At 36.3% G+C, this 25,779-nt stretch overlaps 1 protein-coding gene across 1 annotated transcript; it reads right to left on the bottom strand.

Moving 5' to 3' along the window:
• Positions 1 to 21,347: 21,347 nt before the first annotated feature.
• Positions 21,348 to 23,262, bottom strand: LOC145049774 (uncharacterized). Its single transcript, XM_078998132.1, has 3 exons — positions 22,976 to 23,262; positions 22,368 to 22,887; positions 21,348 to 22,049 (listed from the first exon to the last, which is right to left on the bottom strand). Exons 1-3 carry the CDS (start codon positions 23,260 to 23,262, stop codon positions 21,348 to 21,350), a joined length of 1,509 nt encoding a protein of 502 aa, XP_078854258.1.
• Between the last annotated feature and the right edge of the window lie 2,517 nt (positions 23,263 to 25,779).

Genomic DNA, 25,779 nt, shown 5'->3' with positions numbered 1-25,779 from the left:
TTGGGGAGATTTCCTGAATACGGATTTGCAGCATTTGGCGTGGATGAGGCTGGAGCATGTGGTGTGGTGGCAGCTTGAGTTGGAGCATGGACAGTCACCGTTTGTTGTTTCTTTGATGATTCTGAGTTTTGCTTTCCCTTTCGCTTGTTGTTTTTCCCTTTCTTGCTCTCACCTTCTTTCTTGACCTCTGCTTCTGCTGTTTTGGTACCCTTCTTGTTGCCATGATCATACAATTTCTTGGCCAGTCTCTCGGCACTATTAAACGTCTTAGAGTTTGTTGCAATGACATTCCCTTAGATAGGTGCAGTCAATCCCCAGATAAACCTCTCAATCTTTTTCCCTTCTAAGGTGATCATTCCGGGACACGGAAGAGATATCTCACTAAACCTGGATATGTATGCGTTGATACCAGAGTTTTGAACCGTGAGGTTCCACAACTCTTGTTCCATCTCCTGGATTTCGCCTCTTGGACAGTATTCAGCCAGCATCATTTCTTTAATCTCTTCCCAGGGCATCGCGTTCCCCACTGGGAGTGTCATGGCCTCTATGTGGCCATTCCACCAGGATAGGGCTTGATCAATGAATGTGTAGGCTACCAACTTGACCTTACACTCATCTGGACACCCGCATATTTCAAAACGGATTCTACTTTCTCAATCCATTGCTTCAGGGCTATTACGTATCAAAGTACAGATATTATTAGTGGAAAATAATATGTGATCTATCGTGATGTTGTTATCTGCTATGTGCTATATTTCTATGTTGTATGTCAATATGTAAAATTACTTAAGTATATACTATACACCTAGTTTCTAGAACCACAAACTCACGAAAATTATAGGCACTCAACATCTTTTCGTTCCATGATAGAAGGATGCCTCAACGACCTACCAGTGGAAACCCCGGGCGGACACCACCAGAAATCAACTCAATTGCATTTCAAGCAACCGTATCTGATGCAGTCACAGCGGCACTGGCGCAGATCCACAATGGAAACAATGGTAGAGGAAACGGGCAAGGGGCTGGAAGCTCAAACAACGGAATGAACCAGGCGCCTACCAAGACATGCTCCTGCAAAGATTTCACCAACGCCAAGCCACGAACCTTTAATGGCACAGGGGGAATGATAACCCTGAAGAGATGGATTGAAAAGGTGGAATCAGTGTTCGAGATATGTGATTGCCCTAAAGAGGTCAAGGTGAAGTTTGCAGCATGCACATTTGTTATTCAAGATCTCACCTGGTGGAATGGACATGTGGAGGCCATGACTCTTCCCGTAACTAATGCCATATCGTGGGCGAAATTGAAAGAAATGCTGATGATCGAGTACTGCCCGCGTGGCGAAATTCAGAAAATGGAAAAAAGAGTTATGGAACCTAACCGTCCAAAACTCCGACATCGATGCTTACATATCAAGGTTTAGCGAACTGTCTCTGTTGTGCCATAGCATGATTACTTAGGAAGGGAAGAAAATCGAACGATTCAAGTGGGCACGACGCCATCTGGGTAATTGTCGATCGGCTAACTAAATCTGCCCACTTTCTACCAATCAAAGAAAACTTTAAGATGGAGAGATTGACACAAATCTACATTCGAGATATAGTCCGCTTGCGTGGTGTACCCGTATCCATTATCTCCGATCAAGATAGTAGGTTTACCTCGAGATTTTGGCAGTCACTACAGAAGGCTCTTGGAACTAAGCTGGATTTAAGCACAGCTTACCATCCATAGACAGATGGGCAGAGTGAGAGAACCATTCAAACATTGGAAGATATGTTGAGATCCTGCGTCATCGACTTTGGCATGTCGTGGGACACTCATTTACCCTTGGTCGAATGTTCCTACAGCAACAGCTACCATACTAGTATCAAGGCTACGTTGTTCGAAGTCCTTCATGGCCGTAAGTATAGATTCCCTCTGTGCTGGACTGAGGTGGGTGACACGCAGCTAGTCAAGGGTCAAGTCCTCAATAGTACTCTCACATGCCCAGAAATCAATCGAGAGACTACTGAAAACATCGTACATTTTCAGGAATGACTAAAGGCTTCAAGAGATAGACAAAAGAGCTACGCCGATAAGAGAAGAAAACCCTTGGAGTTCTAGGTTGGTGACCGTGTTTTATTGAAGGTCTTACCCTGGAAAGGCATGATACGCTTTGGAAAGCGTGGAAAGCTGAATCCAAGATAGGTTAGACCATTCGAGATCCTTGCTAGGATCGATCCCTGTAACACCCGGGTTTCGGGGATAAGCATTATCAGATGATGCAATAGTCTAGGTCAACTATTGTAAATCTTTTGAGATAATAAAGATGAAATATTTGAGTATTATGTGAATTATGTGCCTTTATATGCTTCTTACTTGTTTATAAATGTGTAATATATAAAGAATCAAAATAAGCGTCAAAATTAAAGTGTGATATAAACTCGATATATTTACATAAAGTTGTAGTGGCCGAAACAAGGATTCCGGGGATATCAAGAATACCGAAATCCGAGTTATAACGAAGAAGTTATGACCCGGAACGGGCACTGCATCGGGAAGCGTAAGTAGTGACTTTACGATAGAGCGACTTTTATCCTTAGAGATCTAAACAAAAGTTGTAGAATATGTTAAACCGAGAGTGTCCATAAAAAGAACACCTAAATCAGACTTTGTATGAGGAAGTTATGATTTTTCGAAGTTTCGGCTTGGCAGTGTACAGCTCGAAGTTCGAATATTAGATCGAGCAGTTTTTAGCCTACATAACCTAAACGAGAATCGAATATCTCATTAATAGTAGAGTAACGATAAAAAGACAGACGAAAACGGATGTCGAATGAAGAAGTTATGAATTTTTAACGGACCAACCTAGTCCCGGCCTGTTAAAAATATAACTTTTAAAATAAAGTCAAAATTAGCAGACGGAGTCTAAACGAAAGTTGTAGAGTACGTTCCCACACTGCTTCACCCTGACCCAGTGTCAGCACTCTCCCTGCTGCTCCAGCCCCTTGAGTGTTTGCATTGGGGCAATTTCGCCGGAAATACCCGGTTTCCCACATCCGTAACAGGTATAATTGGCCTCAACATTGGTGTTGCTGTTATTCTTGTTGTTGTTGTTGTTGTTGTTGTTTGACATCTGGTTTAGTTGAAGCTGAGCCCTACAATACTATGTTGTATGGCCCTTCCGGTTGCAGCTTGTGCAAATCATCTATATGCATTCCCCGTGATGGTGGAAGTTGCATTTGTTACACTTGGGGAGATTTCCTGAATACGGATTTGGAGCATTTGGCGTGGATGAGGCTGGAGCATGTGGTGTGGTGGCAGCTTGAGTTGGAGCATGGACAGTCACCGTTTGTTGTTTCTTTGATGATTCTGAGTTTTGCTTTCCCTTTCGCTTGTTGTTTTCCCCTTTCTTGGTCTCACCTTCTTTCTTGACCTCCGCTTCTGCTGTTTTGGTACCCTTCTTGTTGCCATGATCATACAATTTCTTGGCCAGTCTCTCGGCACTATTAAACGTCTTAGAGTTTGTTGCAATGACATTCCCTTAGATAGGTGCAGTCAATCCCCAGATAAACCTCTCAATTTTTTCCCTTCTAAGGTGATCATTCCGGGACACAGAAGAGATATCTCACTAAACCTGGATATGTATGCGTCGTTATCAGAGTTTTGAACTGTGAGGTTCCACAACTCTTGTTCCATCTCCTGGATTTCGCCTCTTGGACAGTATTCAGCCAGCATCATTTCTTTAAGGTCTTCCCAGGGCATCGCGTTCGCCACCGGGAGTGTCATGGCCTCTATGTGGCCATTCCACCAGGATAGGGCTTGATCAATGAATGTGCAGGCTACCAACTTGACCTTACACTCATTTGGACACCCACATATTTCAAAACGGATTCTACTTTCTCAATCCATCGCTTCAGGGCTAGTACGCCTCCTGTCCCATTAAAGGTTCGAGGTTTGGCGTTGGTGGAGTCCTTGTAGGTGCATGTTCGAGCGACTTCGTGGTTTGTTCCTAGATTTGTGCTGCCGGTTCCTTTTCCGTTGCCTTCTTCATTGTTTCCATTGCGAATCTGCGCAAGTGCTGCAGTGACCTCAGCGGACACTGCTGCCTGGAATGCAACTGAGTTTATCTCAGGTAGGGTCGGTGTTGCGTTGTTTCCACGGTTGGGTCTTTGAGGCATCTTTCTGTTACAGAACGAAAAGATGTTGAGTGCATGTTGTTTTGAGAGTTTGGAATCCCATATGCTAGGCGTATCGAGTGTGTATTTAAGTAATTTCGTGTATTTACATAAAACAAGAAATAAAACACATAGAAGTTAGCAACATCATGATAAAAACTTAAAGCATTTTCATTAATACTAATTCTTTTGATACATGAAAGTTTTCCAGAAGGTATACGGTACATGGAGTAATACAAAATCCGGCAGCATGACAACCCTATGAGTAGTGTGATCACTTAAACATAAGGTCGATAATGCATAGCATAGTACACCTAAGAGAAACCTAATACTATTGATCCCGATCATACTGAGAAGTTCCTGATGGTGGTAGCGAAATCATATCCCAAAATGTTGTGCCAACAACTAAGCCATCTCGTTCATCTCTCCGATGACCTCATCCCTTTCCTGCTCAGCTTGCACGGCTCGTGCCTTTATAGCAAATAGTTGCTGCCGAAGTGTGGCAACCTCTGCTTCTAGAGAACGATCCTCACCAATGGGATCTCCTGGTGGAGCATCGTGATCCTGGTGTGCCTCATCGTTAGGTGGTTCGACAGGGGCTTCATTTGCGTCCCCATCCTCCTCCATGTCTCCATCAGTCCTATCAAACTCATAGTATGTATCAGTGTACTCGTCGGGCCCAATGCCAGGGGCTCTCCCTTGTTCTTCTTCGGGATTCTCCTCAAGCATCCCATGAGCCACTAGGGATTGATAAAAATTTACTCCTTGCTGATCATCATCCATGGTGACTGCATGAGGGCGTAGGAATAAGTCATGTTTTGATTATTCCTATAGTATATTTTAATTATTTAGTTTTGGGTTCCCTAGAGTTATTGGAGAGTAAGGTAGGATTTTGGATTCATTTCCCGCTATGATTTCTCCCGAAAACATGTTGGTCATATTCTGAATAAATATAGTTGATCAAGCTATATTTATCCCTAATATGAGTACATAACTGCCCAGGTTTAATCATAGTGTTCAATTTCCTGCAAAAGCTTTTTATTAAATATTGTTAGGTTATTATTCTACTATGTGCACATAAGTGTGAAATTTTTGTTTTGTTCAGAGTTATTTAGTCTCATTGTGTTTATAGTTGCATATCATGTATGGTTAGATATGCTAGTTCACTATAAACATTGCTCTGATACCAACCTGACACACCCCCGAACCAGACGGCAGAAACGTCTAGGGGCTCGTGTGACTAACAATTGAATTATTATCACAATGACTATACATGAAACATAATCATCACCAACATTACATATAACCACCAGCATTGTTCACATCAAGTACATTGTTATAAATTACATAATTCAAAGTATTAATAGTACGATGAATGATGTTACACAAAATAAATCCATACACACTTGAAAATCTTCCTGCTTAACGATTACCTGAGAATACAAGTTATTTTGAAAACGGTCAACATATATAATGTTGGTGAGTTCGTAAGTATGTTTGAACAAAAGTCTTTGTATCTTTTGTAAAAACCCAGAAAATCCGATATTTTCTGTAAACTTTCTGAAAATGATGTGAAAATCAAGTATAGATGCATGTGTGAATTTCACAGTAGTAACATATATGAATGTAGTTGAGATTTCTTTGTATTGTAAGTAAGCGATAATTGAATATTAATATTTCCCCAGAAAATCCGATATTTTCTTATTTATAATAATGTCGACGTTCTTGTATCGTTAAATAAGTTGTTTTGTATTAACACAATCAAAGGGTTAATCTCCGAAATGTTAAATTGGTATTTGATCTCTATATGAGCCGTTATAACCATGCATGATAATGACTAGGTTGCTTGTCTTTGCATTTTTCCAAATGTCGGTATTTGCTCAAGGTTTTGTCGCCCTAGACTGGCCTAGTCTAGCTGTAGCGAACAACTAAGGCGTGGGAAGTCACCCCTTATAGATCTATACAAAAAATCCCGCTCTCCCTCCAGTAAACTCTCATTATAACTACAGACTACAATTGTACACTCAAAGGTGCCAACTGTCACAACTAGGAATTCTAAGGGTTTTTTTTGTAAACATTAACAAGAGTAACATTTGTGGCTAAAACTTGAAAGTGTGCATGATGATTATTCAGTGACAACGAAATTCTATCAAACACTTTATGCAAGCACTTCAAATGGTCAACAAAAGATTGGAAACTATAAAAATCTCGGTTTAAGTCCATTATGGACTAGGATTTCCTTATTGGGCCTAATGGGCCAATAAGCTTCCAATTTGACTATTTTGGGCTTAGGACCCTTAAATGGGCCCTAATTGGACCCACTTTCATGAAATTTAACATTTTGAGCTATGATGTATCCAAAAATGAATTGGTCTACCTTATTGGGCCTTAATTAACCTAATTAGCTTTAATGGGCTATGAAACCCATTCTTTCAATCTAATTGGGTCGTAAACACCTCTAAGAGCCCAATGGGCCGAAAACCATCAAAATGAGCCTCTTATTATTGAAACCAAGCATTAAAGGCCCATTCCATCCCTCTTCTTTCTCTCTCTCGGCCCATCTAGATATATACAAAAAAAAAGAGATTAAGAGAGTTGACTTTTATGTTGACACCTCATGATTATCCAACATACATCTAAGTTATATCCCTCATGTATCCATGCCAAGTTCAAGTATCAAGGCAAGCTCATTCCCCCCCCCCCTCTCCTTATCTACGCCGAGAGCACCACACACCACCACCATTTTGATTTTGATCAAACTCTTACAAGAAAACTCTCAAGAACTCTTCCCTTTTCTCCAAATTTTCGAGCATTGGTGTGTGTCTTCAAGGAGTTTTTCAATTAATATCATCATTCTTGGTAAGTCTTTACTTGAATCCATGGCTTAACTTTTATATTTCATCAAAAATCTCATCTTAACTCATGCAAATTCATGATCATGCTTCTTAGAAACCCATCTAAGCCCAAATACCTCTCAAGAAACTTGCTAGGGCCGAGAATCACCTCAACCTCTTCCAATTCTTCTTCAAACCGAGAATAACTAAGCAAGGTGAGTTCATACCCCCTTTTTTTCGGTTTTTACTTATTTTTTTTTTGGGGGGGGGAGAATACAAGTATAATGTGATGATCTATGTGTGTTTGTATGCTATATGTGAATTCTTTAGTTTTTTGGTTGTGATAATATGTAATATTTTTTATATTTCGAGATCTATAGCAAAAAGGGTGAAAGAATCATAAACAAAAAAACATAATAAACAACATACATCATAGATCTAAGGGTCCTTAAGTTTAAAAAGTGAAAAACAAAACCAAAGAACCTTACAAATGTCATTTTTGCAAAAATAACAAAGATTGGGTGTAAATTGTTAATTTTCGGTTTTATGAGGGTTATAAGTTGTTTATTAGTATAAAAGCTAATTTTTATGAAAACAATAGCTTTAAAAGGGTCAAAAACATAAAATTTAGCATATTGGGCATCAAATTGGGCCTCACGAGTTTTTGGGCCCAAGGTTGCGAAAAAAATGAAGTCTTGAGGGGCTGAAATGGAAAACTTAACAAATTCTGAGTTTAAAACGTAAATAAACTTTTTCAGGGGTTGACAATGAATTTATTACCAAATTGGACTAAAAATGCAAAGTTTTTGATTTTGGGGTCAAAATTGTAAAACACGGAAATTTGGCCAAAAATGTAACTTTTTACAAATAAAGGCTGGAAATGACAAATGCAATAGTTTTGGATAGAAATTACTATTCAAATAAAGTTTGGGTGGAAAATGTCAAGAAAAATGGTTTAAGGACCAAAAATGTCAATTTTCATTAAAAGGGACTAAAACTGCCATTTTTATAGAAAAAGGGTCCACAATGGTCAATCTAAATGTTTTTGGGCCAAATATACGATTACAAATTTTTTGGTTAAAAATATCAAGTTTATAACGCATGGTCATATATATATATATATATATATATATATATATATATATATATATATATATATATATATATATATATATATATATATATATATATATATATATATATATATATATATATATATATATATATATATAATGAAAACTTCGTTATAAATCAAACATTAAGATATTTTGTTATTGCGAATAAACCTTTAGCATACCACAAATACCAACAATACGAACTTAAACTCGATAAAACGTAAGCGATTCAAAGGTTGGGCTCAAATACCTTCTATACGTGCTATAGGGCCTTTGTGGCCGAATAACATGATTATTGGGCCCGATATAATCACACATGTTTATTGGGCCTCAGGTGACCCAATTACATGCCTAATGGACTCCCAATGGCTTTAACATGCTATTGGGCCTTAGTGGCCCATTTGCATTGCTAGTAAGGTCCAAACCAATTATATGTGTAATGGGCTAACGTGTCTGTCGCATAATCGACAGCCTATAATAACATACATGATTAGTGGGCCTCTGCTGCCCTCTTCTCTTCGTCTGTTAGGCTTACCCTTTTATTCAAGTAAACATAAATCAGGTTGTTAAACCAGGTTATTCAATTTCAATTGGATTTAGTGGGAAATAACGAGTGACACTAATAAGTGTCGGTCGTAGTCTGTAGTTATAACCAGAGTCTTGGAGGGAGAGCGAGATTTTGTGTATAGATCGATACCGGGGTAACTCCCTCACGCCTGAGTTGTTTGCTACAGTTAGACTCGGCCAGTCTAGGATGACAAAATCTTAATTCAATATCCGCATTCACTATAATGCCAAGACAGATGAACTAGTCATTATTGTGCATGGTTATAACGACTCACATAGAGATCCAATACCATCTAAGTAATCATGGGAAATCATATTCATTTGTTGTGATGATACAATAATACAAAACTGTCATACTATTTATGTCGGAAAACATCGGTTTTCCAGGGGGGGGGGGGGGCGGGGACAACCTTACTCACTCCTACACTCAACAACTAAAATACAATAATCAATTTTGAATAACAATCACTTTTACTTGTTCGAAATCACATACACATGCACTTATGGGATCATCGCATCTTCTTTGCAAACAGTTTTTGTACAAAAAATATCGGATTTTCTGGGTTTTACAAACAATACAAACAATTTTTTTTATCAAACATGCTTATGAACTTACCAACATTATATATGTTGAAGTTTTCAAAACAACTTGTATTCTTAGATAACAGATAAGTTGAAGAAAGATACCAAGTGTGTTACTATGTTATGTTTTGTGACTCTTAAACAATTTATGCTATGGATATGTAATGTTTAAACAATGTACTTGATGTGAACAATGACAGTTGTACTATGTAATGTTGTTGATGTATGTGTTGTTCATGTATATTCATTGTGATGATTTTTCAATTTAAGTCACATGAGCCCTCGGACGTTTCCGTCGTCTGGTTCGGGTTGTGACACCAACCAACATGTCTCACTAGATTCTCAACCTTTCGTACCATGTTTAATGTTTACGTGTATGTTGTATATTTTCATATCCAAAAGGTACATATATAAGTATATGAAGTTCATTAATTATGTAAAGGTATAGTTATGATCTACTAAGCATTTGAATTTCAGTCGAAGCCCAATTAGCATCTAAATGGACCACAAAGGTCCAATAACATGTAACTGGGTAATTTAGGCCCAATAGGCATGTAAATGGACCATCAAGGCCCAACAAACATGTGACCCATAGCTCAGACCCAAATTAACATGTAAATGGGTCTCAAGGCCCAATAAATGTGTCATGGAAAATATTGGGCTCAATATACACTTGAGTGGGCCCTTAAGGCCCATTGGCCATGTAATGTGAATATTAGGCCCAGTAAAATTGTTATCGACGTATTTCGCCCATTCGTTATTGTTTCGTTGTTTGTTTTAGCTCGAGGTTCACCAAATTGATTATAAAAAGTCCTCTTTTGTAAAAACGCCGTTCTTGGCCAATAATCCTCAAATTTTCAATTAAGGCCCAAAGTTTTGTAAAAATAACACTGTAGTCCATAATTTATAAAAAATTGTAATTTCGTCCTAAATGTTTAGAAATTCACGGATTTAGTCCAAAAATTTATGTTTTGACATTTATGGCCCAGTTTTGTAGAAAATTACATTTTCAGCCCCCTGTTTGTAAAATTGACACTTTCGGCCCAATTTTGATAAAAGTTACATTTTTTGTCCAATTTAGAAATAAATGTTATTTTCACCCCTTAATTTGGTTTATTTACATTTATGACTCAAACTTTGGTCAAATAACATTTTTAATCCCAAAACTTTCATTTTTCGCAAATTTGGGCCCAAAACCGTGAGGCCCAAATATTAGGCCCATTAAGCTAAAATTTTACATTTTTGGCCCTTTGTAAAGCATTTTTTCAAAAAAATCCATTTTTATATAAGTAGGACCTGTTTGATCCTTTAAAAACCGCAAATGTCACTTTTTGCCCTTATCTTTTGTTTTCTTGACAATTTTGACCCTTAACAAGGTTTTTGCTTTAAATTTCTATATCTTAAACATATAAACACTTTTAACTTGATAAAACGATGTATAAGGTGTCTTAGTTTATGGATTTTTACTCCATGTTGCTTAAGATGTCGAGATATATTAAGATCTAACACAATTTTACAAAATAAACTAAGAAATCACACAATACATGCATATAACACATAGATCTACACATTTTACTTGTATTCTCCCCCAAAATCATATGAAAACCGAAAACAAGGGGGTATGAACTCACCTTTGCTTTGATGTTTCGGTTTTGAAGAAGCGATGAAGAGATTTTTGGTCCTAACAAGCTTTCTTGAGTGGATCTCGAACTTAGGAGGTTTCTAGGAGTATGATCACCAAAAATTTGTTTAGAAGGAGTGATCTAACATGAGAATGAAGTTATATAACTTGGATATGTAAGGACTTACCAAGAAAATGATGATTTTTGGTGGAAATCTTCTTGAACAACCCTAGATCTTAGAAAATTTGAGAGGAAAGGAAGGAGTGTTCTTGTGAGTGTTTGAGATAGTTTGATGTTGTGTATGTGTGTGCTTACCTTTGGCCGAGTGGAAGAAAAAGGAGAGGGAAGAGAGATGAAGATGTGATAGGTGCATAGATGTATTGGATTTGGTATTTTTTTTAGGGGGTAATTTGCATGGATTACCTCCATGTATTATTGAGGTGGCACCATAATATTCTCCTTTGTTTTTCTTTCTTCTTTTTATCATGGGCCGAGAATTGGGCTTTAGATGGATGAAACTGAATTAGCTTGGCCCACTCTTGGTTATGCTGGAGTTTGTGAAGCCTAATAAATAGTTTTCATCGTATTGGGCCCTTATTGATGGTTCACGGCCCAAATAGTATAAAAGAATGGGTTTTATGGTCCATTAGGGTTAATTGGAGTTATTATTGCCCAATAAGGTCCATTAGGGTTAGAATGAATCACTCTATGCCCAAATGGTCCAAAATGATATAGATTTATGAATTAGGTCCATTTAGAACCCAAATAGGGTTTCTAAGCCCAATGTAATTGAATTGAATGCTTATTGGTCCATTAGGCCCAATGAGGAAATTCTAGTCCAACATGGACCTAAACCGGGATTCTTAAGGTTTTCAGACTCTTTGTTGAACATGAAATGTGCATTTAAATGAGAACTAGGTGATATTTACTTAAGGTATATGTTTTATAATAGTTGAATGATTACACGAGAATAGAATTTCCTAGCTAAAATGCTAGTTGTGACATTCTATCTCTAGTTTCTTTCTCTCTCTACCACTCCAAACCCCCTCCTATGTCTAGGTAAACCCCTTAGCACTCAAAGGAAGCCCCGAGGCTCCCGAAGTCCCAAGTAGAAAGGGTCTTTCGGTACAGAAACACTACATATAAATAAGATTTATCAGAAATTCAAAGCCGTTATACCGATTGATCTACTTACGGGAATGATGTCTAGGTTGTGATTAAGTGAGGTGTTTAAAGTGGGATTTCCAAACACTATACTTCGTATACCAAACGGACCCTACCTCCGATATGATCTTACCTGGTTGTTCCTTACTTGATATATCATGAAGTAGACTCTGAATTAATGATAAATCTAGACTATTAATTAGTATTGGTGAATATTAAACTAAACCCTAGTGGTCCCCGAGGCTCCGAGTACCGAATCACCACCTTAACAGGTGACTGCATAGTTATTTTCATCTTACACATAGATATGAAGTATTTTATATAAATTACGTGTTGTGTGTATATTATCTGTATACTTGCTATCTATGCTGGATGAACAATTTTATACATGTTTTAAATGATTTAAACTGTATATGTATTTTATATCTACAAAATGTGTTGGGTAAAACATGGATACATGTAATAGTTGCTGTGTGACAAAATAAAATAATGATGATCCAGTCATCTAGCAGAGTATAGATGACGATCACAGACTATTCTAGACAGTCCAGTGGAACGCTAGCAGGCTCGCAATTTGTAGGTGTTTATTTGAACTGTGTGCTCACCAGCAGTACTCCATCCCCCACATGGTTGCCTTATTTGACATGAATTGATAAGGAACCCCCGAAGCATGTGTTGTCACCCCGATGAAAACCCTTAGGCTAGGTCCCTTATGTTAAATGTTTTAGGGACGAAAAGTGAGGATAACAGGAACGGGTAATCGGGTTTGTTTGGTTGATGAAAATAATAAATTTATTTATTGTGGGTTGAAAACCCTATGTGCTCACCAGGCTCCCAAGCCTGACCCACTTAGATTCTTGTATTACAGGTAATGGCGCGTGAGCATAGATGTTTGGATGAGAGATAAGGGATTATAGGCTTGTAAATACGAAATAATAGAGTAAGGCTTATGTTGTACGGTTTATGCTTTTGATCTGTATCGAACATGACATCCCGAGTCTTTTAATGAAATATATTTCTACAGAAATGCTTTGATAAATCTTTATCATATTTTGTTTTAGGGACAAATTCCGCAACTCTTTTATTTAAAATATTACTCTGATTTTTAAACAAAGCATAAACAAATTGGTCTTTTCTGGCCGTGAAAAATGGGGATGTCACAGTCTCGTAGCATACAAACTTCGTCTACCACGAGAACTTAGCAACGTACATCCCGTCTTTCATGTGTCGAACCTAAAGAAGTGTGTTGGATGTTATTCCTTTTATATATCAGCTCAGATATTGATTTGTTGGAAATATAACAATCTGATCACCACAACAAAAGGCTCGGTTACCAGTTACTGTGTGACAGATATATAAGTTTAAGATATAATATGTAGATATATATACAAAGAATAATAATTGCGGAATAAGTATAAATATGAAAGCTATAAATGACTGAAAGCAATAAAAATATAAATGATTGTATTTAAATGATGTAAAGCTATAAATAATATAAATGACTGTATTTAAATGACATAAAGCTATAATATATATATATATATATATATATATATATATATATATATATAAGTATATAAATATATATCAAGTAGGTTCGTCTACAAATTGACTGAACTGGACTCGTGGAACGATTGGTCGATATTTGTTCTCTTGGAATGATTGTTCGATATTGGGACTCTTGGAACAACTGGTCGATATTTTTTCTTTGAATAACTGGTCGATATTGGGACTCTTGGAACGACTGATCGATATTTTTTCAAAGATCAATCCGACATTGGATAAGTAACAAAAAGTTCATTTAAAGTTCGGTTTTATGTAAAACAAGTTGCTTACAAAAGGGTACAAAATACATGAGTTTATGTATTTGTATTTGAGGTATTTTTGCGTAAAAACATGCACAGGGGTCGTGTTACATAAGGCAGAAGTGACACGAGTCGTGTAGGAAGGTTTAGGAGGGTTTTGGAGGGTTTTCTTTATAATGATGCTGAACACAGGCCGTGTTGGATTTAGGCTTGGTTTGAACACGGGCCGTGTTGAAGTACAGAGGCAAACAGAAGAGTACACAGGCCGTGTCTGATATAAGGCATGCTGAACACGGGCCGTGCTCACGCGGCTGTCAATTTCGGGAATTTTGTGATTTGAATGTAAGTTTTTTTTGTGATGTTTTGGCTAAGGTAATGGTGTTATGGTGTTTTGAGGATGTTTTCAAAGTTGTGATGCTGATGAAATTTCTATAAAGATGATGATGAATAGTGATGGGTTTTGTGGTTGATCTTGATGCAGAAGGTTTTGGGTTGTTTAATTGGTTGTGTTTTGGTGTATTTATGTAAGGGAAGTGTTTGGTGGTGTATGGTGTGATGAACAAAGGTAGTGAAGATGAAGAACCTTGAGTTTCAATGAAGAAGATGAAGATGGTTGACGATGTTCTTCATTTCATTGTTGATGATTTTGATGTTCTTCACTTCATTGTTGTTTGATCTTGGTGTTCTTCATTTTCTCCAGGGGTTTGTCTTTGTTCTTGAAGAATATGAAGATTGGTGATGTTCTTGGGAGTGTTTCTAGGAAGTGTTACAAGTTAACAAAATGGAACACACACACACTTTTACACACAAACTCATGTATACATATATGAGTAAGAAATATCTTCATGCACTTGAGTTTAAGTGAAAGAGTTGGCTGCAAGTTATGGTAGAGTAGGAGGCAAAAACGTGGGTCTTCATTTAGCTTCTCATTTCCATGCTTTGTTGACTTTTCCTTTGTTTTGACTATTCAACACAACATATCTATATATAATACATATATACATATATAATACATACATATATATAATACATATATACATGTATAATATATATATATATATATATATACATATATATATATATATATTATTGAACTGTTCAGTCACAAGGCTAATTTTTCTCATCTATGTGTTTCTGTCATTCGCGTGTTTTCGTATTTTCCGTTTTGATCACGCATTCATGCAACCTGAAATAACTGATAATATTTGTTAGATAATGCAAAAACAGTTCATCTTAGTTCAGTGATGGTCACATACAAGGTCACATACAAAAGCATTTTTCAACAATTTCCCCTATGTGATCATTGCTGGAATAAGGACAGTTATGATTTAATCATATTGACAGTTTAGAACTTTTAAAGATTCGAGATAAAAGATTTGTCAATAGATAAGATATATAAAACATAGTGATTATTTTGAAAGTTTGTGATTTTCAAACTTTCAATAGATAAGATATATAAAACATAGTGATTGGTTTAACATATCTTATGTAAAAGATTTTCAGAAATTTGTTTCCGAATCAAAGTCTCGGGTTCGGTTATCAAAGGGTAGCCATATATGTATCTAAAGAAATTTCCTAAGATTTTATAGCATTATTAATGACGAAAAGTGGTCTAACAGGTCGATTCAGATGGACGCTCATAGGTATAGCTCACACTTCACTTGGGTGTTTGGTTGTTCTGGCAGCAGAACAAGTTAATGATCACTAAAAAAGGAGTGATATCTCTCTCTCTGGCGACTCACACTCATATTGGAGGTGTTCAGCTATGCTTTTCCTGAAAGGTTACTTAGTCTCATTATCAGATAATCAATCACATAAGACTGGTTTCGACATTACTCAATGGGTGTCTTCATTCATGCCGTTAACGTTCACTCTCTCTCCGTCGGGAAATACATGTAGAGGGGTTTAGCAATTTTCATAGTGCAGTTTGCAACTAAGATTCTTTAGTGATGAAGGCTACAGTATCCCGGGAAATCCAATGTTGTTGTAGCTTCTTCTTTGATGGTATTCTGTTTGTTGATCAATATCGATTTTTGTAAAAAGATATTTTGTTTTAGCATTGAGAACTTGCTATATTTGAGAAAATTGGGTTTTTGAGAGTATCTGTCTTGCAGGATTAAGATATCTTCTTTTGTGAAAAATGATTAAAAACAGATCAAGGATCTTTTGATGTTTGTTTTGAAATAACCATTTGGTTGAAAAGTTTGTTTGAAAATACCAAATGTAGAGTATTTTTGTTTTGTATGGTTTTTCTTCGGTGAATGATTTGGCTTTCTTGTTGATTCGTCTTTATCTTGATTCATCTTTGAAGATTGGATGTGGATAGATTTTTCTTTGATAATTGATTGTTGAAATCCCTTTTTTGTTTCGACTTTTCTTGTTGATGGATCACGGGATCTCAAGACTTCATTTTTGGTTGGCTTATATCTAGGTAGGGATTGGTGGCATAAAAGACAGTTTGTCTAGTATGTAAGAAATGAATGTATCGTCCCTGATCATTTTGATATCTAAGAAAAAATGAGACTGTAACAAGGTATACTTGGATATACCTTATAAGCAATAGTGACACACCTAAGCTCACAAGAAATGAATTCCACAGTGATATAGATTGACGAGGCACAAATTCTCACATGGGTTTTTTTTTCATCTGAACCTCCTAACCTTTTGTCCCTTTTTAAAATCGTCAATAATGAAATAAAAATGAAGGAAATAAAGTTCTATACATTATGAAAAGTAGGAGATTTGAACCTTCACTCCAATTGAGAATCAATATGACTTAAAATCTTCATCGAGCATAAGCATCTAAAAATTAAGTCAAGAGGCGATTAATCACAAGGTTCTATAAAAGCTTATTATGGTAAGTCTTTTATTATCTTTTCGAATATTTGTTTATCTGAATGTTTTTGGAAATATTGGTTATTTGAATGTTTTTGGTATTTTTGAAAAGAAAGCAATTTTCAATTGTTTTTGAATTTTCTTTTTGAATGAAAGTAAACACACTTTTATACAAACAAAAAGTAAAAGTTTAAGGATGGATGTTATCTGGATTTAACATTCCTAGACGGCCTAGGAAGTATTGAAACTTTGTTTCATCGAGAGCCTTAGTGAAGACATCGGCAATTTGATCTTCAGAGTTGATGAAGTGTAGTTCGATATGACCCTTTTGAATGTTGTCTTTGATAAAGTGATATCGAATTTCGATGTGCTTTGTCATGGAATGGTGAACGGGATTGTGAGAAATGTCAATTACACTGGTTGAGTCACAAAATATGGGAATTTGTGAGATTTTGAAGCCACAGTCACGCCGTTGAGTTTGCATCCATATGACTTGTGAACAACAGCTAACGGCAGCGACATATTCAGCTTCAGTTGTTGATGTGGACACACAAGTTTGTTTCTTTGAAGTCCAACTCACTCGTTTACCTCCTAGGAATTGACAGCTACCAGATGTATTCTTCCTATCTAGCTTGCATCCTCCGTAGTCTGAGTCGGTGAAAGTGTTCAGTTGAAAATCGGATTTACCTGGATACCAAAGGCCAAGTTTGGGAGTGCCTTTAAGGTATTTGAAGATGCGTTTCACAGCAACTACATGGGATTCCATAGGATTTGCTTGGTATCTGGAACAGACACATGTAGAAAACATGATGTCAGGTCTGCTGGCAATGAGGTATAAGAGTGATCCAATCGTTCCACGATATCTTTTCTGGTCAACGGGTTTGCCATTTAATTCTGGATTAATTTTGTATCCAAAAGCCATTGGGGTTTTTGCGGTATTGGATTTGTCCACTAAAAAGCGAGTGAGTAGGTTTTTGACATAATTCTCTTGGTTTATGAAAATGCCATCAGTTGACTGTTTGATTTGAAGTCCGAGAAAAGTAGTCATCTCCCCAATCATGCTCATTTCGAATTTGCTCTTCATTAGATCCACCAACTTAACACTTAAAGATTCATCAGTAAAACCGAAAATAATGTCATCAACATATATTTGTACGATTAACAGATGCTTGTTACAGATTTTACGAAAGAGGGTTTGATCGATTGAACCTCTTTTAAAACCTTATTCTTCGAGAAAGGTTGAAAACGTGGCGTACCAAGCTCAGGTGCTTGTTTCAAGCCATAGACAACTTTCTGCAATTTAAAGTTGTGATCTGGAAATTTGGGATCTTCGAAACCTGGTGGTTGTTGGTTGTATACTTCACGATGTATCTCTCCATGTAGGAATGCACATTTAACGTCCATTTGGAATACTTTGAATTTCTTATGTGAAGCATATGCAAGAAAGATGCGAATTGCTTCAATTCTGGCAACTGGAGCATATGTTTCATCATAGTCGATTCCTTCTTGTTGTGAATATCCTTTGACCACAAGACGTGCCTTGTTTTGACAAATGACTCCTTGATCGTCAGTCTTATTTCTGTATACCCATCTTGAACCTATAACAGTAGCATCGGGTGGGGTAGGAACAAGATTCCATACGTCGTTTCTTTCAAATTCTGCTAGCTCTTCTTGCATAGCTTTTACCCAGTCTGGATCTTTTATAGAAAAATGTATGGTTTTGGGTTCAATCATGGATAAGAAGGCTCCAAATAAACATTCATTTGTGGATGTGGCTCTAGTCTGAATGCTTGTGTTGGGATCTCCGATGATTTGGTCTGTAGGATGATTTCTGGTTCACTTTATTAAGTGATTCTCTTCCGCTATAATAATTGGAATAGGTTTGAAGGTTCCCCCATAAATGATGCATCGTGATTGTTTTGGCTATTTGCGGATAGGGTGTTCAAAGGAGGATTTGGTGTTTGTTCCAAAGACGAAGTATGTGTTGGTGGTTCCCCCTCGAATTGATCTGCATCATTTTGGTTTGTTTGTGAAATAACTTCACTGGGTGTTCCTGTAGGGTCAATTGAAGTAGTTAGAAGTTCAGAATTGTAAGCGGTTTTTGGTTGCTCAAAAAGTAAATCAAGATCGATTTCAATGCCTATGTCATGAGAAGGTGTTTGTTGAATTGGATTTTGAAAAATATTTTCAATCATATTAGAACCAAAATGTTCACGATCCAATTTCCTGATATAAAATTCATCAAAATGAACATCGGTACTTTCTTCAATTACTCTAGTACGTTTGTTCAGTACTTGATAAGCAGCTGAAGAAAACGAGTAACCAAGGAAGATTCCTTCGTCCGACCTTGATTCAAATTTTGAAAGGTGATCTTTATTGTTCTTTACGAAGCATCGACAACCAAAAATATCGAAAAATTTGATGTTTGGTTTTCGGTTGTTAATGACTTCATATGGTGTTTTATGAAGATGTTTATGGATTAAGGAACGATTTTGAGTGTAGCAAGCTGTGGCTATTGCTTCTGCCCAGAAGTATTGTGACAGATCAGCGAAGATAAGCATTGATCTTGTAGCTTCACATAAAGTCCAGTTCCTTCTTTTAACAACGTCGTTCTGTTGTGAAGTGTATGGGGATGAGAAGTTATGTTCAATTCCTTTGTCTTTGAGAAATGAATCTAGAGTCTTTTTTTTTAACTCTAAACCATTATCACTTCGGATTCTTCGAACAGGTCGTTTGAGCTTGAGTTCGATTTGTTTAATGAATTTGATCATCTCTTCAGGTGCTTCTGATTTTAGTCTTAAGAAAAAGACCCAAGTAAAGCGCGAGAAACCATCAACGACAACAAGAATGTACTTCTTCCCTTATATGGTTTGGGTTTTGGCAGGGCCACAAAAGTCTATATGCAACAATTCTAGTGGCTCAGATACACTAGATTCTGAGATGCTTTTGTGAGTGGATTTGGAAAGTTTTCCTTTTTCACATGCGACACAAAGAGTTTCATTATCAAGCTTCAGAAGTGGTAGCCCTCGAACAAGATCATCACCGATCAGTTTGTTGATGTACCTAAAGTTTAGATGGGAAAGGCGGCGGTGCCATAACCAACTAATATCTGCTGGGGCTTTAGATAGCAGACATATATCGGGTTTACCATAGATAAGATCCATGTCAAGTGGATACATATTTCCGACACGGTCATAATCAACTATAACATCTTTGGTTTTGGCGTCCATGATCAAGCTTCGTTGTTTGGTGAACAAAACTTCAAGATTGTTATCACACAATTGAGAAACACTGATGAGGTTGTGTTTCAGGTCATCGACGAATTTATGGTGAAATTAACATTTATTATGTTTCCATAACCCTTGATGTTTGCTGTCATGTTGTTGCCGAAGGTAACATCTTGATTGGTTTGTATAGGTTTGAAGTCACGTAAGTAGTTCTGGTTTCCTGTCATATGCTTGGAGCAGCCACTATCAATATACCATGTATCACCATTGGGTTCTCTAGCATTAAGTACCTGCAATCAGACATAAAGTTTAGGTACCCAAATCTGAAAGAGTCCTGGTTTGTCACTTGTTATTTTGGGTTCTTTGCTTAATGAATTTCTAGCATTTAACTTTGTGTTGTTGTAAGAGTTTGGTTTATGAGGATGGAATGGTTAAGGTTTGATTTCATTTATCAAGTTTACCCAGAATGTGATTTGTTTTTGAAAATCTGTGGGTTGATAAGATCTGTGATTTGGTGAAAGATATCCTAGATGTGAAGGTTTTTTTGAAAAGTTTTCTTCATAACTGGGATGTGATTGGCGGTTTTGAAAACCTTTTTGATGATGATGGTTTGAAACTTTTTGATGTGATTGTTTTTGAAAGTTCCTTGAATGATGATAAGTGATATCTTGAAAGCGGTTCTCAAAAGGTTTTCGAAAAGGTTTTGGTTTTTGTTTGGAAACCTGTTTATGAGGTATGTCGTAAGGTTGAACTAGTTTCTTTGGTTGGTTGTCAAAAACGTTTGGCTTGATAAGTGGGGTTTTGGTGACTTGAATGGATTTTTTGCTTGTTTGTTGTTTTTTGGAGTATTTTTGTCCCATACTTGTTTTTCCAACAATTGATGAACTCATTGTAGGAAAAGCAGTTGGTACAGAAGTACTACCATCCTCATAAGAGAAATTTTCTCCATTCAAAAGGTTTTTATGTTTAGTGGTTCCGTCGGTATGTTTGATTTGGTGAGTTAAAGAACTAGCAAAGTCTGTTTCAGAGTTTACAACTCTTTTGAAAGACTTTTTGGAAACAATGAAAGCAGTATCATCTGGGCTACAGTTGATAACTGTTTCGTTATCTGAATCTTCCTCATTAACAGATGTGAAAAGATCTAGTAGAGTTGATTCAGAGTTTTCACAATTCGTCATGTTTTCCTGTTTTGCTTGTTCAATTTCAAAGGATTCTCTTCCAATTCCTGGTTTGTAATTCGTATCAATTTTGCCAGTTCCTAAGGTGTTTGCCTTGCTGAAAATATCATCACTTAGTTTTCTAGCAACTTTTATAGAATCCATATTCCATATCAGTCTTTTATTCTCGGTTTTAAGAGAATTGATTTATTTTAAAGAATCGGTCAGTTTTTCATTTAAAACATTGTATTTGTCAGTTGATTCTTGAAAGTCATGTTTCAACTAAAGGATTTCCAGTTCTAAAACATCTTTTATTTCAAAAGAAATGACTGACTGATTTTTTAGTTCCAAATCCCTTTTCTGAATTAGGGTCTGATTTAATTGTTCCAAGACATGATTATAATCTTCTGATTTTCTTTCAACGTCTCTTTCCAATTTGCTTTTTGTTCTTGTTGATTCTCCAAATTTGAGTTGCAAGGTTTGTAACTCAGATTTGCAAATATCATAATTGACCATTGTGTCATGATATGTTTTGAGATCAGCTTCTAGACTTTTCTCAATTTTGGTTGTGTTGGACTCAAAAATTGTTTTGGAAAAACCAAGTTTAGAGATCATAGACCATACTTGTTCTATGACGTTTGGAGCTCTTAAAGGTATGTCAACACCAGCTACAAAGCAGAAGTTTGATTGTGCTGGTTCATTGTTAGCTTCGTCATCAGAAGTTGGCCAGTACTCCATGCTTGGTTCATGGATTGCCATCAATGCTCTTTGTTTTTCTTGGTTTTCCAATTTCTTCAGTTCATTGGCTCTTTGAGCATAGTATGCTGAGTCTTTGATTTTGGTTTTGTTTTTGGCTCGACATTCTTTGGCATAGTGATTTGTTCCTTTGCAGTTGTGACAAATGATCACTTCTTCATCACTTTCATCCTTTTGACTCTTAACCGGAAGTCTTTTAGGTGCTTGAGTTTGGGTTTGTTGGGAAGGCTGAGAATGGTTTTATTGGAATCCAAATTTTTGGTTGTTTTGAAAGCCATTGTTTTGATTGTTGTAACCTTGATTTTGGAAACCTTTGTTTTGATTTTGAAAACTGTTGTTTGGATTGTGATTATGACCTTAGTTGGGATCGTTTTGAAATCCCTGTTTTTGAAAACCTTGGTTTGAGTTATTATGGAAGGAAGGTCTTTGAGAATTTTGTCCAAAGTAAGGTCTAGGTTGAAAACCTGAGTTGTTTTGTCCAAAAGATGGTCTTGGTTGAAACCCTGAATTATTTTGTCCAAAGGATGGTCTGTTTTGAAAGTTTGCTCTAAGATTTGATTGACCATGATTTGGGACAAATCTCTGAATATTTGTGTTTGCAACCAATGCACACAATTGTTGATAATATGCTTCATTATTCGAATCAGACTGTAAGGTTTGGTTTTGAAAAGATGTAGCCAGATTAAAATGATTAAAGTTTTGATCATTGAAAGGTATTTGGTTTTGTGAAGTTATGGACACAAGAGCAAGTGGTCCTCCAAAAGCTATAGTGGTTGGGGGGTCAATCGAGGATTCATACGATTGAAGTTCTCCATACAAATTATACAAAGTTTCTGTATGAATAGCTAGATTTCCCTGAATAATGAGTTTAACCATTTTCCAGCTTTCGAAAAGATTGTTTAAAAACATGAGATTTATCTCGTGTTGTGTCTTTTTGATACCTAAATTGTTCATTTTGACCATAATAAGATTGAACCTATCGTGAGCATCATGGATGGTTTCTGATGAAAGAATTTTGAAATTATCGAATTCATTCAAAACAGATGTTCTTTTGTTTCCGATAAATCTTTTATTTCCACAAAAACGATTTTTCAAATTTTCCCAAATTTAATTTGCGGTTAACAGCATAATGTCATCCATTTGACTTAGAATACTGTGAGGTATTCCAGACACAAGTTCCTTTTTTGGCTTGGAGTTCCAACTTTCTTATGATATCGGTTTGAGTGGCTTGATTTGTAGCAAGAGTAGCCATATTTTCAGGAGTAATATATGTTCCTTCTACACACTTCCAGATATCTTCATTTATAGCGTTAAGATGAAGATTCATACGGCCAACCCATGAATTATACTCTTCAGGAATAAGTATGGGTGCCCGTGAACCAGATCCTAAGCTATTTTCAATGGAGACAGATTTCATGTTGGAGTAATTTGCCAAAGACATTTTTTGAAAGAATTTTGAACAAGTGATATTAAAATGAAATATTTAAAGAAAAGCTTATGGAAGGTTTATAAACTCTAACATAAAAATCTGATCACCACAACAAAAGGCTCGGTTACGAGTTACTGTGTGACAGATATATAAGTTTAAGATATAATATGAAGATATATATATATATATATATATATATATATATATATATATATATATATATATATATATATATATATATATATATATATATATATATATATATAAAGAATAATAATTGCGGAATAAGTATAAATATGAAAGCTATAAATGACTAAAAGCTATAATAATATAAATGACTGTATTTAAATGACGTAAAACTATAAATAATATAAATGACTGTATTTAAATGACATAATGCTATAATAAAATATATAAGTATATAAATATATATCAAGTAGGTTCGTCTATAAATTGACTGAACTGGACTCATGGAACGACTGGTCGATATTTGCTCTCTTGGAATGATTGGTCGATATTGGGACTCTTGGAACGACTGGTCGATAGTTTTTCTTTGAATGACTGGTCGATATTGGGACTCTTGGAATGACTGGTCGATATTTGTTCAAAGATCAATCCGACATTGGATAAGTAACAAAAAGTTCATTTAAAGCCCGGTTTTATGTAAAAAAAGTTGTTTACAAAAGGGTACAAAATACATGAATTTATGTATTTGTATTTGAGGTATTTTTGGGTATCAACATGCACACGGGTCGTGTAAGATAAGGCACAAGTGACACGGGTCGTGTAGGAAGGTTTAGGAGGGTTTTGGAGGGTTTTCTTGATAATGATGCTGAACACGGGCCGTGTTGGATTTAGGCATGGTTTGAACGCGGCCGTGTTGAAGTACAGAGGCAAACAGAAGAGTACACGGGCCGGGTCTGATATAAGGCATGTTGAACACGGGCCGTGTTCACGCAGCTGTCAATTTCGAGAATTTTTTGATTTGAATGTAAGTTTTGTTTGTGATATTTTGGCTAAGGTAATGGTGTTATGGTGTTTTGAGGATGTTTCAAGGTTGTTTAGAGGTTGGAAGGAGGTTGATATAAGGTGGTGATGGTGATGAAATTTCTATGAAGATGATGATGAATAGTGATGGGATTTGTGGTTGATCTTGATGTAGAAAGTTTTGGGTTGTTTCATGGTTGTGTTTTGGTGTATTTATGTAAGGGAAGTGTTTGGTGGTGTATGGTGTGATGAAAAACGGTAGTGAAGATGAAGAACCTTGAGTTTCAATGAAGAAGATGAAGATGGTTGGCGGTGTTCTTCATTTCATTGTTGATGATCTTGGTGTTCTTCATTTTCTCCAGGGATTTGTCTTTGTTCTTGAAGAAGATAAAGATTGGTGATGTTCTTGGGAGTGTTTCTAGGAAGTGTTACAAGTTAACAAAAATGAACACATACACTTTTACACACAAACTCACGTATACATATATGAGTAAGAAATATCTTCATGCACTTGAGTTTACGTGAAAGAGTTGGCTGCAAGTTGTGGTAGAGTAGGAGGCAAAAACGTGGGTCTTCATTTAGCTTCTCATTTCCATGCTTTGTTGACTTTTCCTTTGTTTTAACTATTCAACACAACATATCTATATATAATACATATATACACATATAATAAATACATATATACATGTATAATATATATATATATATATATATATATATTGTTGAACTGTTCAGTCACAAGGCTAATTTTTCTCGTCTATGTGTTTCTGTCATTCGCGTGTTTTCGTCTTTTCCGTTTTGATCACGCATTCATGCAACCTGAAATAATTGATAATATTTGTTAGATAATACAAAAACAGATCATCTTAGTTTAGTGATGGTCACATACAAGGTCGCATACAAAAACATTTTTCAATAAAGCGTCTGTCCGATGAGACACTTGTGATACCACTCGATGAGATCGAACTAGACGAGATCTTCCACTTCGTGGAAGAACCCATAGAAATTATGGATCGGGAAGTCAAATGAATGAAACAAAGTCGTATCCAGATAGTGAAGGTTCGCTGGAATACCAAGCGGGGATGATGTGACAACCCGAAGCTTCCATGAAACATAAATACCCTCATCTATTTTTGGGTCCATGATTTGTATTTTGTGTCTGAATTACGGGAAGAAATTCCCTTTAACGGGGGGATGATGTGACAACCCGAAGCTTTTTCCATTTCCGTTATCCGATTTCCGTTAGTAAAATTTGAATTTTCATTAAATTTTCTTGTCAAACTTCTTCGTTTAGAAAATCATCTAGTTTTATATAATTAAATTTTTATACGAGTCGGAACCAAAGATCGCGCGAAAAACCCAAATTTTCTAGAAAAATCAAACGGTTTTCGCCCTAAGTGAGTTTATGGCCGTAAACCCGTGTACGGTCGTACACTCGTTTACGGCCAACGTTGGGTGGACCCCATAACCGACCACAAAAACCCCTATAAATACTAGACCCCACCCATCATTTACACTTTTCTGGCTGAACAGTCTCTCCTT

This window comes from Lactuca serriola, chromosome 5 (genome assembly GCF_051521515.1).
Source record: "Lactuca serriola cultivar US96UC23 chromosome 5, Lser_US96UC23_V15, whole genome shotgun sequence".
Classification (NCBI taxonomy): domain Eukaryota; kingdom Viridiplantae; phylum Streptophyta; class Magnoliopsida; order Asterales; family Asteraceae; genus Lactuca; species Lactuca serriola.
Note: the sequence above shows the minus strand (reverse complement) of the source record. Positions and strands in the feature narration are given on the sequence as shown.